Below are 19,805 nucleotides of genomic sequence, written 5' to 3'. Positions count from 1 at the left end.
GCATCCTTAAGCAGACTCCCTGCTGAGCATGGAACTGGATTTGGGGCTCGATCCCACAACAATGACGTCATGACCTGAGCTGAAATTAACAGTTGGATGTTCAACCAACTGAGCCACCCAAGCACCCCAATAAAAATATTTTAAATCCATAAGCCTTTTTGCTGTCACTACTTATCCAAGTATTGCGTGTGTTACATGATGTATTTAATAACTACTGCTTTTTCAAAACTCAGGTATATAATATAAAAAAAACTTAGGTATATAATATAAGAAGTAAGAAAAACTGTTTTGATACATGTATGTGGAAGGTTTTGTTTCCTCTGTGAAATATTTTGTGTAAACAATAAATGACAGTATGTAGAATCTACTACTGTGACTCATTTTTTAAAAAGTGTGGGGGGCACCTGGGTGGCTCAGTTGGTTAAGTGTCTGTCTTCAGCTCAGGTCATGATCCCAGAGTCCTGGGATTGAGCCCCACATTGCGCTCCCTGCTCAATGCGAAGTCTGCTTCTTCTCTCTCTCTGCACCTCCCCTCTGTTCCTGCTCTCTTTCTCTCTCCCTCTATCTCAAATAAATAAATAAAATCTTTAAAAAAAAAAAAAAGCCAGCATCCTTTTATAATGATCACTGATCTGAACGGTTTCCACAAGTTTTCAGCATAAACCAGTATTATTCCCTTTCTGCCACAGTCCTTTAAAAAAAATGATAGAAAGGCTAAGAGTAAATTTTGATTGTCCCCAAATTAAGGAAATGGTGTATACACATGGTAAGAAAACAGAGAATGGCGAGGCGTGCTCCTATAGGATCCTTAGCAAAGTCGTCTCTGATGTGGGAATTGACCAGACACCTAAGGCATGCGGATTACCAGTAGCGCGGCAAATGGTGGGAACACCAAGTGCAGAGGCCCCATGGAGGGAAGATCCTTGGCATGTTCAAGGAAGAGCAAAGACGCCAGAGTGTATGGATTATGATAAGTGAGGAGCAAAGCACAGGAAATGAGATCAGAGATGGGGATGGGGGATCTAATCACAATGAACCTTCTAAGCCTGGGATAAAGGTTAGGTTCTAAGGGAGATGGAACCCACTGGAAACTGCAAGCAGAGAACTCCTATTTTGAAGACGGCCCTTTTGTCTGTTGTATGAAAAATGAACTGCAGGGAGACTAGAGCGGGGACTACTGCACAAATACAGACAAGAGGTGACAGTACAGGCTAACAGGGGAGCAGAAGAAAAGACAAAAGGTACTGGGAGACAATAGATTATTTAAAGGTAAAGCCTGTAGGATTTGCTGTGAGGTTGAACGTATGGCATGAAAGGGGGAAAAGGACTCCAAGATGATGCCAAGATTAGTGTATTTACTGAAATGGAAAGTAGTAACAAATTTTAACAAAAGGATCTGCTTGTCTGCAAAAACAAACTTTCAGGACAAGAAACATGTCCCATTAACTTTTGTCCCTGGTGTCTAGAACAGAGTCTGCCTGAAACTCCAAGATAGAGACACAGAGTGTCTGGTAGCAGATACTTTACAAATTCACCTGAGGCAGTCAAGTTCATTTCCTTCTTGGTTTACAGGGTGTCCTGACATAATTGACATGGGATAAAATACACAGCTCTGAGCACAAACTTGCTGAATGCAAATCGACCACTTATTCAAATCTAATTTTAATTTATTGGTTATAAATGCTGTTGTGAGCTACTATATTTCCAATAACGCCAACACATAAACAATAAATCTACAGCTATGACTGAAATTGGCCTGAACCGAGAAACGGTTTTCTGGATAAAGAAATTTTAGCACTTGTAAAGGGGAAATACTACTTGCCATCTTTCCATTCTCGAGTAGCGTGATGTATGAAACCAAAGAGTTCATCTGTTGTCACAGCTTTGGGGTTTAAGTCATTCCAAGTAGGTTTTTGTTTCATGTTAACGTATGTTCGGTTCAGCGTTCTCAAAATCTGAAGGGAAGAAGGAAAGAAGCTAAGAAAACTAATACTCCTGTAAGGCAAATGGAAAGTAAATGATTTCTAAAGGATTTTCTTTATTCATTTTATGTTTCTAGAAATTCTTCGGGTGTTAAGTATGGGAAAAAAAATTGACGTGGGAACATTTTCATTACCATTGTCAAAAATTTAATCCTACAATCACTTAGGATCTCTTCACCTGATTCTTTGAATCCTGTAGACTAGAGGAAGTCACTCTATCATTTGAGATTTTAAAACATGTATGCAAATAAGTAAACAAATGTTCCTGTTTAGGTTATTAAAATCCACTCTGCCTATATGTAGGTGCATCAGAATCACTTAGTGGATGTTAAGACTCGGATGGCCGGGCCTAATCCTGGAATTTCTAATTCAGTAGGTCTAGGATGGGACTGAGGATTTGCATTTTCTAGTAACATCCCAGGTGATGCCTGTGATGCTAGTCTGGACATACTTTGACACCTAGTGACCTAGAGCAATAGTTCTCAGCAGGAGATGCCCTGGACCTGAGGAAGAGGCCATGTACTGAACAGAAGCCACGGATGCTGCTCAATATCCTACAATGGATGCACAGGTCAGCCACCACAGAAAAGAGTTATTTGACCCAGCACGTTAACAGTGAATGAAGCTGAGAAACTCTGATCTAGGTAAATTGAGAAAAAGAATCCTTGAAGCTAAGAATTTACTGGATAGATGCTTTATCTGTGTCTGTTTAATTAACTGACACTTTACCCCAAGTATCTGCCCCAACTATCCTTTTTTGCTTTCTCTGAAAAGCCATGATTTTTATTTTAGATATTTATCATCCTGACCTACTCATAGGCGTTTGAAAGACTGATAAACAACTGCCAAAGACTTTGGAAGAGTAAGTTGCTAAGTAACATGGCCCTGAGCTCCAGTGTTCTAGTTCTATCAGCTTAAGTAAAGGTTGAATAGAACAGAATCAGTGAAGACTAGATGAAAGAAATTGAATGCCTTAGGAATATTAAGCTTGTATTTTTAGAAACCATTAATCTACTGGAAATTACAGAATTTAATTTTATCCTTCCCTGAACCATGGCCCACATCTGAAACTTACTCTAACAAAATAATTACAGGTCTATCAGTTATCTACTTCAATATTTCAGTTATTACATTTTTCACTAGAACATCCCAATACCGGGCCTCCCTTTGTAATTGTTCTACTTCGGGTTGTGATCTAAATACTGGCAAGTTCCATAGGCACCCATGTTCTAAAGTCTCATATGCCTACTGATTATTTTTAGTCTTTGGCTACTCAACATGTTTATACCTAAGCACCCTGAATTAAAATGCATATAATTCTGCATATATGGTCTGCCAACCAAGAAAATAAGTATGTTGCCAGGATTGTCCATAAGATCAAACAAAATCAAGCAGTGGAGTAAAAATGGGGGAAGAATAATACCCAGAATATATCATCGCTGTGCACAATAAATCACACATAATGCACCCACCACAGCACATAACAGGTACCCCCCGCAAATGTGGTTTTGCCATCTCCCTTTTCAAGTTTGCCTTTTCAAGTTTTCTTTTGCTCCTTATAGAGGGCTGCTTGTCTGAGAACATACCGAAGGAAAATATTTGTTTTTTCTTAGTGATATGGGAAAGAGAATCTAAACTAGCTTGGGAGAGATTTAAAAAAAAAAAAAAAAAGTAGTTTTGATAAATATGGAAAGCCCAATCTTCTTCCAGCTTGCTTTTCCTATTTGAACACAAGGTTCTATTTGTTACATTCTCCTTTGCCACAGATATGAAAAAAAAAAAAAAAAAAGAAAGAAAGAAAGAAAGAAAACAGTGTCAACTGATCAAAAAGCAGTATTAGGGTCCCAGATTCTAACTCAAAATTATGGGGAACTTCAATGAAGCGAACTCTTAAACAGAAAGGAAAATATGCCCAACCAACGTTTGTTCCTTCTGTGGCTGAAAACTAACAGGCAATTTACCATACCTTACTCTTGCCCGTGCCTGCGTTGCCAACCACAAACACAGAGTGCCGCACAGCCAACAGTTCCTCAAGCTGGACAACCTGCCAACCGAACAGTCACCGGTTCCTTTCATGAGTTGGTGATTTAACAACAAAGTAAAAAACAAAAAACAAAAACAGGAATCCCCCTTCCCCCCTCCACAAGAAATCCCTACCCACTTCTGGTTAATTCTTTACTTAAAACTCAAGCCAGGGCAGCCCTGGTGGCTCAGCGGTTTAGTGCCGCCTGCAGCCCAGGGCATGAACCTGGAGACCCAGGATCGAGTCCCACGTCGGGCTCCCTGCATGGGGCCTGCTTCTTGAAGCTCTGCTTGTGTCTTGGCCTCTCTGTGTGTGTGTGTGTGTCTCTCATGAATAAATAAATAAAATCTTAAAAAAAAAAAAAAAAAAAAAAACTCAAGCCAGCTCCCACTGACAAAATTACGTTCCAGGAAAGTTATGAGAGATGACAAGTGCCAACTCCAGTTTCTCCTGGATCTCCCCAAGTACAACATGGGAGCAAGAATGAAGAAAAACCATTACTCAGTGAGTCACTGATAACAGGCAGAAGGGAGGTCCATTAGTGCTTTCACATGGCAGGAATTCCTGACCAAACAAAGGCCTCCTCACAAAGTGCTGAACGCAAAGAGTACACAGCTAATTACCGACCCTCGAGTAATGACTTCCATCCTTTAAGATACCTAAGATAGACACCGAGTGCATTTTAATGTCCAAGTATTCACTACACCCAAGTAGAGCAAGCATATGCACAAGCCCTTGAGGAGTCGGATGTCATACGTGCCAACATTTCTTTCCCTACTCAAAGCACGTGCTAATGATTCACTTCCTGTTTTCTCTAAGGTGGAGAGAGCAAAATTAATTTCTGAGCCATGTCACTAAGAACAACGAGGGGATTTTTGCCAACTGCTGAAAAAGTATGCTTACGCTTACAACCATAAGTTCCATAGAAGTTCCTTCCATAGTTCCATAGAAGGAACTATGTTCCTTCTCCTGGAATCAAACTATAAAATATCTCTCTATTCTATCGTAAAGCCTGTCAATTTAGAATACTTAAAAGAACACATTAAGTATAAAGGTCCGTGGCATACGTAAGTTAACATTTTGGCTAATGACCACTTAGATTAGAGTCATTCCCATTGTAAATCTCAAGAGCTGCCATGAAAAGCACAAGCTTCTTTTACCTTAAGGGTGAAGCTCTCCTCAGGCTGCAGCCGGAGCTCCAAGGTGGACTGCCTAACCACCTGTTCAAAGTGTGGCGCCCTCCTCCGGGGCACATCCAGGGCTGGGAACAGGTCACCAACCAGTCCCAAAAACACGGGAATGTCATCCGTCACTATTTTAGGCAGGTTGAAGTCCCTTAACGCTCTCATGAGTACCTGGAAAGAAAACATTTTATTGAAAAAGCCAAGACAGGGTGTAACAAACACCTCCACAACTGAAGATGTTATTTTTACTTTACATCTAAAGCATGGGATATTGATACTGGTCCTCTATTAGGATGGCCTTCAGGGATCCCTGGGTGGCTCAGTGGTTGAGCACCTGCCTTTGGCCCAGGGTGTGATCCCGTGATCCCAGGATCGAGTCCCACATCAGGCTCCATGCATGGAGCCTGCTTCTCCCTCTGCCTGTGTCTCTGCCTCTCTCTCTCTCTCTGTGTGTCTCTCATAAATAAATAAATAAAATCTTTAAAAAAAAAAAAAAAAGGACGGCCTTCTACCTAGAGGGAGGGTCAACGTTTACAAGTTCACCTATCCGAACACGAGAAAGCTCTGCTGTTATCACAAACCTCAGACTCCAGGCAGCAAGGAGGCTCTGATCCTCCAATGATCTTGACAAAGGGTCTGAGGCTCTTCCCTCCTTAGTCCTCAAACTCCAGGATATAAATTAACCAGGCGCATCAGATCATTTTGTTCAAAGGGAATCTCTGAGAATCTCAGACTGACAAACTGAACTGTTTTTAGTTTGGCTATTTGTTCTGTATTGGCTGAAAACTAAAGAGGGCTTTTGATTTTAAAAGCAGTAACCTGAACATCAGGATGACTTTTACAGAAAGAGATGAGCAATTCAAACAGCAGTAACAAGACAGCAGAACAAAGAAATGCAAGAAAATCCCAACCCAATTATGAATTATGACTGAGAGGAGGAGAAAGAAGTATCATAGAAATAGAGAATTAGGTAAGTATCCTTTAACATGAAGAGAAGCTCTAAAGAAATCGATCTTTTTCAGCCTCTCAAGCCGTATGGAATACATACAGCCCTGCATATCCATGTTCTCGCTACTTAATAAAGGAAAAATACTTCAAAAAGATTAGAGCAGAAGGCTGTTATTGTTTCTCCCCAGCAAAGGTAAAACAGTCCCCTAGCAGCTGTGAATGACCACCTAAGCATTTCCCTGGTGTCAGGCGATCATCCTTCCTATTCATTGTTCACACTCATCTTCCATCCCACAGAAGGAACACACTCTGCTCCATTAGATTCTGTTTCCACTGACTTTTCAGGATTCATATCCCAACTCAATCAGATTTTCTAAGTGTTCCTCAGAGGAAATCAACCAGCGGTTGCTGAATTATTTGAGTATGACCTCCAAAATATTTTTTTGTAGCTGATATTTCAAAAGCACCTAGAAGGGTACTTGACGGGATGAGCACTGGGTGATAATGCCATATGTTGGCAAACTGAACTCCAATAAAAAATAAAAACAAGGGCAGCCCGGGTGGCTCAGTGGTTTGGCGCCGCCTTCGGCCCAGGGTGTGATCCTGGAGACCCGGGATCGAGTCCCGGTCGGACTCCCTGCGTGGAGCCTGCTTCTCCTTCTGCCTGTGTCTCTGCCTCTCTCTGTCTCTCCTCTCTGTGTATTCTCATGAATAAATAAATAAAATCTTTTTTAAAAAGATATTTACAAAAATAAAAATTTGAAAATTTAAATAAAACTTAAAAATTTAAAAATTTAAGAAAACAAAAACAAAAGCACCTCGAAAAATCCCATTTTCATTCCTCCAGTCCTATCCTTACGCTCCAGAATACTTGCCTTTTGTAACGTTAAGAAATGCCGGTCCTCAAAACATTCTACATGCAAGAGAGAGTCTGCTGGGAGTTGCGCTCGGCGAGGCCCACCTTCCCGGGACGCGCCTTCACTCCCCTGAAGCCGCCCAGGCCCTGGCTGAGCACCACACCCGTGTCAGTTAGCACTGCCCTACCTGGTCTTCGGGCCTGTTTTTATCCCCGCGTTTCAGGGAGCCCGCTACGACCAAGACAGATTTGATAGCGCGAAGTCCCCAGTCATAGTGATCCTATAAAAATCAAAACAGAGGTTATATTTTCTCAAAAATTTTATGAGGGAGTAAGATTGTCACTTCAGAGGTAAGAGTCAAAAGCTCTAAGGAAAGACTTCAGACAAATACATGCTTTAGGGATGGGAAGTAGGATCTTCTTCTCTGGGAAACTGTAAAAACCATGTCCGTTCGGCATCCTCCTGCCTCATGCTCCTGGCTCTGTGCCTCTGTCAGCAGATCTTTTCCCGCCACACTGAGCTGCCATGTGTGCCCCCGGCTCCACCTGTCTTCCCCGCTCTTCTCCCCCATCAAGCTAACTCAGAGGTTGAACTACCAGAACGTTTTCACCTCCAAACACGCATGCTTCTTCAGTTAAATGGACAACCCTGTGAGTCCACCCCTCCCGGCCCAGATCTCTATCTGCCCTAAATACCCTACGTCAAAATCACTTGGATGCTCCAGTCCTGATGGTGGCATTTAATACAGTCCAAGCTGTGTTATTATAATTCAGTGACAAAATAGTACCTCTGCTTTGAGACTTTTTGCATAATCCTGATGGAAGATTCCTTTCATAGGCTCTGGGATCCTGGAGGACAGAGCCCAGACCCACTCCTTTCTATCTTCTAGGTCCCAGCATGGTGCACTGCTCAGGGCAGGTGCTCAGTAAAGGGACAATGAATTAACGGACTGATCACATATAACTGGCCTACTGTCTTTTGCCTTTCATCTACAACCCACAGAGTGATGGCCCTTCTCTAAAATATCTCCCAACTGTGCCTCTGGGAAAATCTCCACCCTCTCCAAGTATCATCATCTATATAAAAAGGCACATAAAAGAATCTAACCACTTTACAGGGCTATTGTAGGAATAAAATTGAGTTAATGCTTTGTGGGCAGTGAAACAATATATCCGTGTATAAATATGTCCTTCTTCAATCCATTAGTGAATAAAGTCAATTTGGTAGGTCTTGACCATCATTCCTGCTGGCAATAAAACAGAACAGAATAGAATGAACAATTCCAGAATGTGTTGCAAATAAGAGGGGTAAGAAGTGTTTGGTGAAAATGTTTGTTTCAGCTGTGCATATGACACACATGGTTGCGTCCTAAGTATCAACAGAAGTAGTATTTTTTACTGTGAGTCATAGAAAAAAAAATCAGTTGAGAGCCACTGATTAAGAAATTGACTAGAGCTTGTGAAGAGGAAGAAAGGGGGAAAAACTGGAGTGTGGAGGCCAGAGAGATTAGGAAGGAGGTTAGGTCAGTGCAGTAAAAACATGAAAGGAAAGGAGTTAGAACAATTCTGGACACAGGTTGAAGAGAAGTTGGTGACCCTCCAAACATGTAAATGTTGCTAAGTGCTAAAATAATCTTCACCATTTTCATTACGTCACTCCCTTAGTCAAAAATGTGCACTGGTGAGGCACCTGGATTTTAGCTCAGGTCATGATCTCAGAGTTGCGAGATCAAGCTCCGAGTCAGGCTCTACGTTCAGCAGGGTGTCCGCTTGAGAGTCTCTCTCCCTTTCCCCCTGTAGCCCGCCCCCAGCCACCCACATGTGTGTTCTCTCATGAATGAATGAATGAATGAATGAATGAATGAATTCCTTTAAAAAGTCCACTGATTCTTTTTAGATTCATCCCTACAGCTTAGAATAGCAACTGTTCCTAACTCAGGCCTTCTGTCCGGGCCTTATGGCCTTCCCTCATCTCAGCTAGGACACCTGTCTAGTTGGACAACACTTCCCTTGCCTAGAAGTTGTACCTTACTCCCAAAACCTCCCTCTTATAACTATGGTAATCTTCTCATCCTGCATTTTCTTCTAATTTTTATTTCTTGTAAATGCAATCTCCTAAGTTTCCTGAACTCCAAAATCTGAGTGCCCCTATTTCATGTGTTCTTGTATACCCTCATCACCACCAACAACAAACATATTACTTGGATATAGTAAATGTCTCACTAAATGTCTAAATGTCAGCCCTGGAAATGGATGTGGCTACAACTCTGTGTTGCCTGGGTTCGATGACATTTTTTTCTTCCGACTTCTGCCTATGATAAAATAAAAATGAACTCCTTGTCAAAATAAAAAGGATATTACAAACAAGGAGAAAAATATAAAAATCCTCACAGTCTGATTACCCAGAGACAAAAATTAAAAACCACAATGTATTTTCCAGTCACTTTATATATATATATATAATATATTATACATAAATAATATATTTAATATATATATTAAAAAATACAGAGTATCTAAAATATAAAACATATGCAAATTGTAGATCACATCTAGTCTGGTATGCTGTTTTTCATATATAACACTGTCACAAATGTTTTTCCATATTATTAAATTCATTTTGAATTCCCTCCAGATTGTAAATTTATAGTTATTAAAATGACAGCATGAATTTCTCTCTCAGATCCCAAATTCCACCTCAACAGCAGGTAATTTAAAATGAGTACATCTGTCAGTACAGGTAACTATGTGGTTCTGTGGTATTTTAATACTTTCATGCTGGAAATCTGCAAAATAATGTCACCAGGACTTAATGAAAGGTCATCAAGAGACTGAAGTCAAAGGTGACCACAAAGCTGAATTCAAAAATAACAATACTAGTACCTATGTCATTTTTGTAGCACATCAGCAACTTCAGTGAAACATCAAGAAGCTAGTGACTAGACAGGAATAAAAGGCACAGCGCAGAGAATACAGTCAGTGGTAGTAATACTCTTGTATGGTGACAGACCGTAGCTACACTTGTGATAAGCATAGCATAATGTATAGAGAGATCAAATCACTATGGTGTACACCCAAAACAAATAACATCACTGCCAACTATACTTTAAAAAAAAAATTTAAAAAGTAAGCTAGTGAGGAGAGTTAAAAGTCTGACCCACTTCAGAGACTAGGGAACTATAGAGAAAAGTAAAAACAAAAACAAAAAAGCCAATCCCACCTTCAAGTAAAACATTATCACCAAAATGGGAGAAATTTTAATTTAACATGTATTTTTTTAAAAGATGTATTTATTTGAGAGAGGGCATGCAAGAGAGCGAGAGAGAGAGAGAGAGAGAGCAGGAAGAGGGCAGAAGGGTGTGGGGGAGAGGCAGACTCCCCACTCAGCAGGGAGCCCTAACTCAGGGCTGGATCCCAGGACCCCAGGATCATGACCTGAGCCAAAGGCAGATGCTTGACGACTGAGCCACCCAGGAGCCCTTAATTTAACATTTCTTGAGAGGTCTTCAGAAAATCAGGTCTTATGAACACTCCTGTCATCTCTCGCTAGAAAATAATGTTCTTACCAAGAAAGGAAGACATCATAAAATTCCATGTATAATTATAGCATTGTTGAAGGTTAAAGAAAATCACATAGCCCATTGATAAAATCACATACCATTGTACAACCCATTGGTACTGTACGAAGTACCAAAAAAAAACCAGTCAACTTAAGGGGTGCTTGGGTGGCTCAGTGGGTTAAGTATCTGCCTCAGGTCATGATCCCAAGGTCCTGGGATCAAACCCCACATCGGTCTCCCTGCTCAGCGGAGAGTCTGCCTCTCCCCCTCCCTGCAAGCACCTTTCCCTTCTCACTGCTCATGCTCTCTCTAATAAATAAATAAAATCTTTTTAAAAAATCAACTTAAGGGATGCCTGGATGGCTCAGTGGTTGAACATCTGCCTTTCTTGGGTCATGATCCTGGGGTCTTGGGATCAAGTCCTGCATCAGGTTCCCTGCAGGGAGCCTGCTTCTCCCTCTGCCTATGTCTCAGCCTCTCTCTCTGTATCTCTCATGAATAAATAAATAAAATCTCAAAAAAAAGTCAACTTAAAATATCTCAAATTTTAGAAAAAAATAACTATAAAATATTTTCAAAATGTTATGGAAAATCAAAAATTACTCCAAAATGTCTGATGCAATGTGTGTGATAAATTACCCAGCATCTATATTTCCAAAGCAGCTTTAATGGGATGTAAAAACCAAGCAAAGGAAAAAAAAAAAAAAAGAAAAGCCCCTCACCTGCTTGGAGAGGAGCCCCCTGCAGAGCGTGTACAATGTAACGAACTTGCGGGCTAATGAGCGGGCCTCTGCAAACCCTTCAGCCACTAACATGATTTCACAGATTAGCTCGATGTCAGGGGCCACCATGGCACAGGGCCTAAAAAGTAAATAAGAAATTCAACTTTACAATGTTATAAGGTAGTAAGTGCCAATTGCTGAAATCAAGTGATTAATTTGTACCAACATTCTAACCATTCCCAAGCACCTCTGTCCATCACAGCCAACAAGCTCCTTCATTTCAATTACAAAATGTCCCCTCTGTTACCAGATATGTAGACAAAGATGGAACATGTGAAATTGGTAGAAGATTGGGTGTAGGAGTTTAAGGGAAATGTGTGGTATATCCAGGAAACTTCTAGAAGTTGTCACTTTGCAAAGATGAATGCTATCTGGTGCTGGAGGCCACTTTTTCCCATGGCCAGTGCTTGGCTGGTAAATGTTTAATGACCGGCTCTCCAAAAAATAGCATTGCTGGTTTCCTGAAATAAATACCTCCACCATGGCTAACTTCAACCTCTCAATACATCGCTAAATGTGGGCCTGGCAAGAGATGCGCAGCAGCACACCGCCAAGCAGACAAAACAGATATGAAGGACCCAAGAGCATCAATATTAACAAAATAGCAAAATTTAATTAGGAAGTGATGCATTTTGAGTATTTTTCGCCTTTGTTTTAAATACAGTCACGTGTTCATATAATTTAGTTTCTATCAGTGGCTGTGCTTAAATAACAAACTCAAAAATTTCATGAAAATTTAACCCTCAGCTCTTTCAAGGTGGTACAGGCCATTTCCAGCATACCACTGCCTCAGGCCAGCTTTGTTAGACTTTTAAGATCAAAATTTAGTGAAACATAACGTTTAAATCCCCTTTTTGGAGGGGGACTTCCAGAAAGGCCTCCCCAAAGACCACTGCCATTTAATGCAAAATCTCAAAAAAAAAAAAATTCCATGCAACTGAAGTGCAAAGAAGGAACCAAGAAAGTAAGTCTGTGTTTTGAGACTTCTTAAAGCACACAGTCCAATAATATTTATCCACCTGCTCTTGTAAATATAATTATAGTCTACTTCATGCATATCTAATTTTCACTCTGAACATTCCTAAGTTTCTTTGGAGCTGTGCCATGAGAACTTCTCCTACTTAAACTGAGCCCACACTTTCCCCACATTTTTGTACTCTAGCATATGATAGAAGCAATAAAGATGAACAGAAGTAGGGGAGAGAAAAAGTGGTAACTGACTTGCTTGGTAAGTGCGTTAATATTAAGGACTTGTATTTTTTTTTTTTTAAGGACTTGTATTTACTAGCACTTTCTTCATGTCATAGAGGGTGCTAGAAGCTTTTCATGCACTTTCTCCCTTAACTCTCACAACTCTAGGAAGTGGCTATTCTTCTCACTTGTATTTTGGAGAGGTGCAGACCAAGGTTCTGAGAAGGGCAAGCACATGCCCAGGCCCCATAGCAGGGAGGTGGTGGAGTCATGGTGCTCTTAAGGCTCAGGCATTCTGTCTCCACTCATGAATGCTACCTGCATCATCCAAATTGTCCTTCAAACTTTGCTGATGCAAGTACTAGCACCCCAACATCAATGATGCTGTCCATAGTTAAACCAAATTTATGAAAACATCACTAAACAATTCCAAGTTTTAAGACCCGAGTGAAAACAGGTAGGAGACGAACTGGGATACAAATGTAAAAATACTGCATAGATGTAAAAGTTTCAAATAAAAGCATTCTATAATCATTACATTTCTAGGATCATTATTCTCTAAGATTATTTTTCAAGAAAAACATATTACAGAACTGTTGTGCTAGACAAAGCTGTTTTATGAGGAAAGGAAAACATTCAGTAAGCATGCTAGAGTAGTTGACTATTTGGGAAAAGAATTCTGTTTAAATACTCTTGTTACCTACCAAAACAAGTTCTCAATAAATAAAGTACTAAAATTAAAAAGTATAAAAATTAGGAGAAAATACAAATGAAACATGGTTATGCAAGCTTATGTAAGTAAAACTTAAGCTTAAAAAAAATGAAAGAGGGATCCCTGGGTGGCGCAGCGGTTTAGTGCCTGCCTTTGGCCCGGGGCGCGATCCTGGAGACCCGGGATCAAATCCCACATCGGGCTCCCGGTGCATGGAGCCTGCTTCTCCCTCTGCCTATGTCTCTGCTTCTCTCTCTCTCTGTGTGACTATCATAAAAAAAAAAAAAAAAAGAAATGAAAGAAATCTCTAAAATCTTTTTTTTTTTTTTTTTTTTTTTAAAGGTTTATTTATTCATTCAGAGAGAGCGAAGAGAGAGGCAGAGACGCAGATGGAGGGAGAAGCAGGCTCCATGCAGGAAGCCCGATGTGGGACTCGATCCCGGGTCTCCAGGATCACACCCCAGGCTGCAGGCGGCGCTAAACCGCTGTGCCACCGGGGCTGCCCGAAATCTCTAAAATCTACAGAGGTTCTTACTTTGTATGTTAAGTGGCATATCCTTTTGAGGGCAGACAGTGAAAAATACATAGTGTGAACACCCGAGAGCTCTTTAAAAACGTTAACTGATAAGCCTCAAGCTCAACAGAGCAAGAAAAGGAGAGAAGACACAAGTTATCCATGACACACATGGACTTCAGGACCTCACTATTGATAAGGGAATATCATGAACAAATGAATGCCATTGCATTCAATAATCTGGATAATGTGAAGAGATTTCTTAAAAGATGCAAATTATCACAACTAATTCGAGAACAAAAAACATCTGAAAGACTCCATATCTATTAAAGAAATTGAGTTTAGCATTGAAAAAACTGCCACAAAGAAAAATCTAGGCCCAGATGGCTTCACTGAATAATTCTATCATATATTTATGGGATAAATAATACCAATTCTACACAAACTCTGAAGAAAATAGACAAGAAAATGGCCAACTCATTACACCAGTTTAGTATCATCCCAATATCAAAACAAGTTAAATATATTATAACAAAGGACACTGCAGACCAATATCCCTCTGGTGTAGATATAAAAATCCTTAACAAAGTAGTAGCATATTGAATCCAGCAACAAATATAACTATAAAAATAGTATCTCTTGACCAAGTGGAGTTTATCCCAGGAATGCAACACTGAAGAACTGTTTAGCATTTGAAAAATCAATCAATATCATCCAGCACATTAACACAAAGAAATATAAAACCACATGAAAACTGTAAACTAGAACTTCTGGAAGAAAACATACTTGAAAACTTTTACAACATGGGGCTAGTCAAACTTTCTTCACCAGCATATTTTAAAAAGCAAATTGCTAAACTATATTATGCCAAATTTAAAACTTCTTTCATGGACCCCAGTAAGAAAGTTAAAAGGCATGCCACATGTTAAGAGAAAAATATTTGCAATATATGAATTTAACAAAGGAAGCACATACAATACAGCACTTCACAAAAGTGAAGTATGGGAATGGCCAGTAAGTTATATGAGAAAATGTTCAACATCATTAGCCATCATGGAAATGCAGCAAACTAAACCCACAATGACCTGCTACTATGTATCTCTTAGATGGTCTAAAACTGAAAAGACTGGATATATGAAGTTTTGCTAAGAACGTACAGCAAGTGGAATTCTCATACACTGATGGTGAGACTGTAAAGCAGTATAACCATCTTGGAATTCAGATTGGCACATTCTGATGAAGTCAAACGCACGTTTGCCATGAAACTTTCACGCATATTTACTCAAAAGAAAATGTATGTTCACACAAGGATTGTAGATGAATGTTCACAGCAGCTTTACTCATAAAAGCCCCAAGATGGAAACAACTCAAATGTCCATCAACTGGTGGACAGTTCTACAAATTGTAGTATGTCTCCACAATAGAGTACACATCAGCTTCAAAATGGAACTACTGCTATGCTCAACTTGGAAGAATTCCAAAACCTTCACGCTCAAGGGAAGAGGCTAATAGAAACAAGTACATGTTGTACAGGGTCATTTAACATGAACTCAAAGAATGACAAATTTAACCTAAAGTCACAGAAGGCCCATCTGTGGTATGGGTGTTAACCTCAAAGAGGCACAAGACAGCTCCCCAGTTGTGTTGGAAATATTCCAAACCTTGATTGTGCTAACTTTTTCACCAATGGTACCCTTAAATGCATGCATTTTATTATATGGAATTTTACCTGAACAAGGTTGATTTAAAAAAGGAGTTAAACATAACTGGTTCAGATCGAGCACAGCTTCTCTAACAGACTGTTAGTAAGGATATATGTTGGTACATATTTTTGGAAAGCAGGTCATCAATAGGTCATCAATCATTCACCAGGTAGCTCTACATGTAGGAATCTATTCTGGGTAATAATCTGAAATAGGTAACTCTTCATGTGAAAAGATGTTTATAGCCTGTTATTTTATGATCATAAAAAAACTGTAAAGAAAAACACAAACCCTTCATGTCAGACAATAGGGAATGGTTAAGAAAATTATGGACAAGCCATGAGAGAGACTATTTTGAAGCTACATAAAAGAGCATTTCCAAGGAATTTCCAATAATACAATAAAATACTTATGTCAAAATAGTAATGAGAACAAAATAAAAATCACACCTCACCTGGTATCTAAACTCCATAAAATCTGAATTATAAAAGAGACCAGAAAAAAATATAACAATCATTTCTGAGACCAGAAAAAAATATAACAATCATTTCTGGGTGTTAAAGCTGTCACAGTTTCTTTATTCTTTTCTATATTTTCCAAATATTCTGTAACTGGTAAAAACTATTTGTATTAAAAACATTATTGCAAAAGGGCTGGTATTAAGTGTTCAAATGTACCATGTAACCTTTAAGTAATGATTTTGAGTTCTGGCTTCATATTTCAAAAGAGTTAATTTATTATGATGAAAGTTCTCACTATCAGGGAATCCCAGAGAAATAATAAGGGGTTTTCCATAGGAATTCTCAAGAAAAAACAAATCATTTAACAGTGCAAACCAGCAACGTTAGGTGGCATGAGTGCTCCAGATGCTAAACCATGAAGCTTAACACTTGCCTGAAAAGAGCTTTGAGATTTTCCGGTAATTCGGTTCGACCAGCATATCCTGGGTTCATAGTAATAAATATTCCAACTGATGGCTTCAGTGTGATGGCTTCCCCAAGAAATACAAATCTACCAGAAGAAGAATGTTGATGGAATTAAATGTGTTCCTTAAATGTGACTACACATTGACAAATGCAAACCACTGCAAAATGCAAATTATTATTAGGGAACTGTTGATTCTGGGTGATTTTCTTTAAATTCATATGCATACATATTTTGAAGATGTTTTCAAGCATGTTTATTAAAAATGCACTCCCTTTCCCTGCAAAGAGTGACAAATATAGGAGGTACTCTTTTCTATTTTAGCACAGCCAGATAGGCTAGACTATAAAAATGAGGACTTGACTACTTTAATAGTTATTGAGAGGTGATGTCATTTCTGCCTTCAATGTGGGCTGTGATTACTTGAATAGGATACTACACAGATAGAAAATATCCATGTTAAGAGGACAAAGTGGCTTCTTTGTTCAGTCTTCATTTTGCCTATCTGCTCACCCTCTCCCCTCACTCCCTCCCACCCTTCTCCCCACTTATTCAGCAAAAGTCTCTGTTGAGTACCACTGAGAGACAGAATGTGTGGTGGTTATGACACAGTCAGAGCTCCAGTCAGCTCTGGAGCCAGACTGTGAGTGTTCAGAGACTAGCTCTATCGCTTAAGACATGTGCCAATTCCCTCCATCTCATAAGAAGGCAAGAGGGAGGGGATAATATTACCTACCTTATTGGATTATATGAGGATTAAAAGAGATTATGCATATAAATGGCTAAGAGGACAGTGCCTGGGAAATGGCAACTACTCAACAGACATTAGCTATGACTATTGCTACTGTCATCACTTAAAGGCACTGGAGAAGCAGTGAAAAATTTGTAGAAAGATCTGCAAGGGACCAGTTAGATGCTGTTGGCCAGGGCCATGGAATGGACAAAGGCCAGAGGAGTCAAAGTGAAAGATAAGTGGAAGGAGATTTTCAGATGAGGGTAAATGACAAAGTATAAAGTTTTCTCTTATTGAGAAACAGAAAGGCTCAAGTAGTTAAAGAGCTGGGCCTATGTCATAGAATGGAGAGTGAAATGAGAGCCAAATTTTTAGGATTAAGGGCTTCTGAGGCATTAGACAATTAAGAGAAGATGGATTTTGTGTAGCCAAGGTAAAAATGAAGAAAACTTCATTGCCAGCCTATCACACCAGGGAAGGCAGACAGGTCTAGCGCTGCTCACAGAGAGGGAACTAATCTAACTGCTCTCCCGTGACACACAGCAGGAATAACCACAGTCAAGAGTATGGACTTTGAGGGGGTAGAGCCAGCAAGATGCTGTAGGCTTCACTAAGGCATGATCCCACCTATCAAATCCTTGGATATAAAAATTATGTAATAAAATTAATGCAATCATGAAAAAGCCTAGCCATCTGTCATTGAGCTAGCATGAGATGAACAGGTACAACTCACATATACACAGACATGGACAAAGAGTAAACTATCAATAAATATGGTTGGGAGTGTCCAAGAAATCCTTGCATGGATCAGTTACATAAGTCTCTGTAAGAAAGGATGGTCTCCAACAACATATGGGTCACATCAAATCATAAGATTTTGACTAAAAACTAAAAATATGTCTGGGGAGGGTGCAAAGAGCAAATAATCTAACTTCTCTAACATGGCAGGGGGAAGTAAGGCAGCAGACATGTGGTCACAGGCAACTGATACCCTAGCGCCATGCAGTAGATGGACTGAGGGGTTTTCTAGGAGGTAGGAATATCCAGATGTTGTCTACAATAACTGGAAACCTATATAATATAGTTTCAAGGGGGTAGACAATCCTTCCCTCACCGGGAGACTGACATGTTCCTGTGGACAAAATAGCTAGCTGAACAAAATACCCTAACAGGTGGGGTGATTGGGTAGGCCACATAAATGGGATTGCCCTTTATTCAAAAAATGTTACAAAGAAAATCACAATTGAGTACTATAATACTTATTTAGGATTTAAAAATATATTTTTTTTCTAGAGAGAAAGAACCAGCGTGGGGAGGAACAGAGGGGAAGGGAGAGGGACAAGCAGACACCCCACTGAGTATGGAGCCTGATGCAGGGCTCAATCTCACGATTCTGAGATCATGACCTGAGCCAAAATCAAGAGTCAGATGTTTAACCCACTGAGCCACCCAGGTGCCCCCATACTTATTTCCCAAATTAAGCCATCAGATCCTAAGTGCCAGTCATGTTTTATCTTTTAGAGTATGGCATCATGTTGAGAAGTTATTAGGCTCTGGAGATATTTGGGAAGCTTCTGAAGTAACTAAGGGAGTAGCAGAGTGTGTGGGTGTTATCTACTATGATGGAACAGTGATCAAGCAGGCGTTGCTGGAGAGGCCAGGATTTTGAATTTGGATCTATTAAATCTAACAGGCCTACAGGACATCAAGTGGAGCCTTGAGATGCCCCTACCGATACAATCTTTGGAAATCAAGGTATCAGAGAAACAATGTCTGGGCATTTGGCAGCCAGCAGCAAGCAGAGGATTCCCAAAGCATGTAACTGGGTGAAATCATGAAGGGAACAAGACCCAAAGATTGAGGCCTGTGATATCAAGTATTAATAAGATCAAGAAATACTAACAAGAAAAATTAACAGCAAACACTGACACAGTGCTTACTACATGTCAGACACTTGTCCAAATGCTCTGTATTTAGTTATCATAGTCATCTGTATGGTAGCCACTGTACTTTTTCCAATTTTATAGAGGAGAAGTAATCAGCTCAGGAGCATCCCTGAGGGTGGGAGAAAAACCAGGAGAATAGTGGTGTCCTGGAACCTATAGGAAGAAGTGTGCCCTACAGAAGGAAGGGACCAATGGTGTCCAGTGCCACCAGAAGGTCAAGTTAGATTACGACATGTCATTATGATTATTTAGATTAGAGGTGTTTATTTTTTTCAGTATTAAGGTAGTTCACTTTTGTTGTATTCAACCATTAAAAACCACTAATAAAAAATGGGAAATCATTCTTCAAAATAAACCAGTTTCTTTTCTTTTATCCATTTCTTGAGACCAAGAGAGGCAGCAAGAGAAAGGAAAGGTGAGGCTTTACTGCATTACTTCATGTTCCTCCTTCTATTTGTAACAACAGAAAGAAGCAATTCTCTACTCACCTCTTTTTCCTGTTTCTGATGGCATCGTGTATCATTTTCACTTGTACGGCCACCACTGACAGAACTTCCACAGAAATTCGATTGAATTCATCAAAGCAGCCCCAAGCTCCTGTCTGCACCAACCCCTTATAGATATTTCCTATGGACTAAGTCATAGAGCAAGGCATTAAGAATTTAACAGAAGGGGGTTTTGAGCTATTAGTTTCAATCATTCCAAATCAGGGATAATATTGTTAGAATGTAACATTTTCTAACTCAC

At 39.8% G+C, this 19,805-nt stretch overlaps 1 protein-coding gene and 1 long non-coding RNA gene across 2 annotated transcripts in view; one reads left to right on the top strand and one right to left on the bottom strand.

The window, feature by feature from the left end:
• DNAH11 (dynein axonemal heavy chain 11) overlaps positions 1–19,805 on the bottom strand; it is a 318,343-nt gene that overhangs the window by 181,558 nt on the left and 116,980 nt on the right. Inside the window, 7 exon segments of the mRNA XM_049093700.1 lie at positions 1,819–1,955; positions 3,949–4,026; positions 5,166–5,360; positions 7,182–7,274; positions 11,276–11,414; positions 16,350–16,466; positions 19,547–19,692. Of these exon segments, the coding sequence (XP_048949657.1) occupies positions 1,819–1,955; positions 3,949–4,026; positions 5,166–5,360; positions 7,182–7,274; positions 11,276–11,414; positions 16,350–16,466; positions 19,547–19,692 (905 nt within the window).
• LOC112670559 (uncharacterized) lies at positions 1,064–19,654 on the top strand. Its single transcript, XR_003143026.3, has 3 exons — positions 1,064–1,241; positions 18,806–18,867; positions 19,525–19,654. It is a non-coding gene; the product is annotated as an uncharacterized LOC112670559 (long non-coding RNA).

Source organism: Canis lupus, chromosome 14 (assembly GCF_003254725.2).
Source record: "Canis lupus dingo isolate Sandy chromosome 14, ASM325472v2, whole genome shotgun sequence".
NCBI lineage: Eukaryota > Metazoa > Chordata > Mammalia > Carnivora > Canidae > Canis > Canis lupus.
This window is presented reverse-complemented; position numbering and strand designations above follow the sequence as displayed.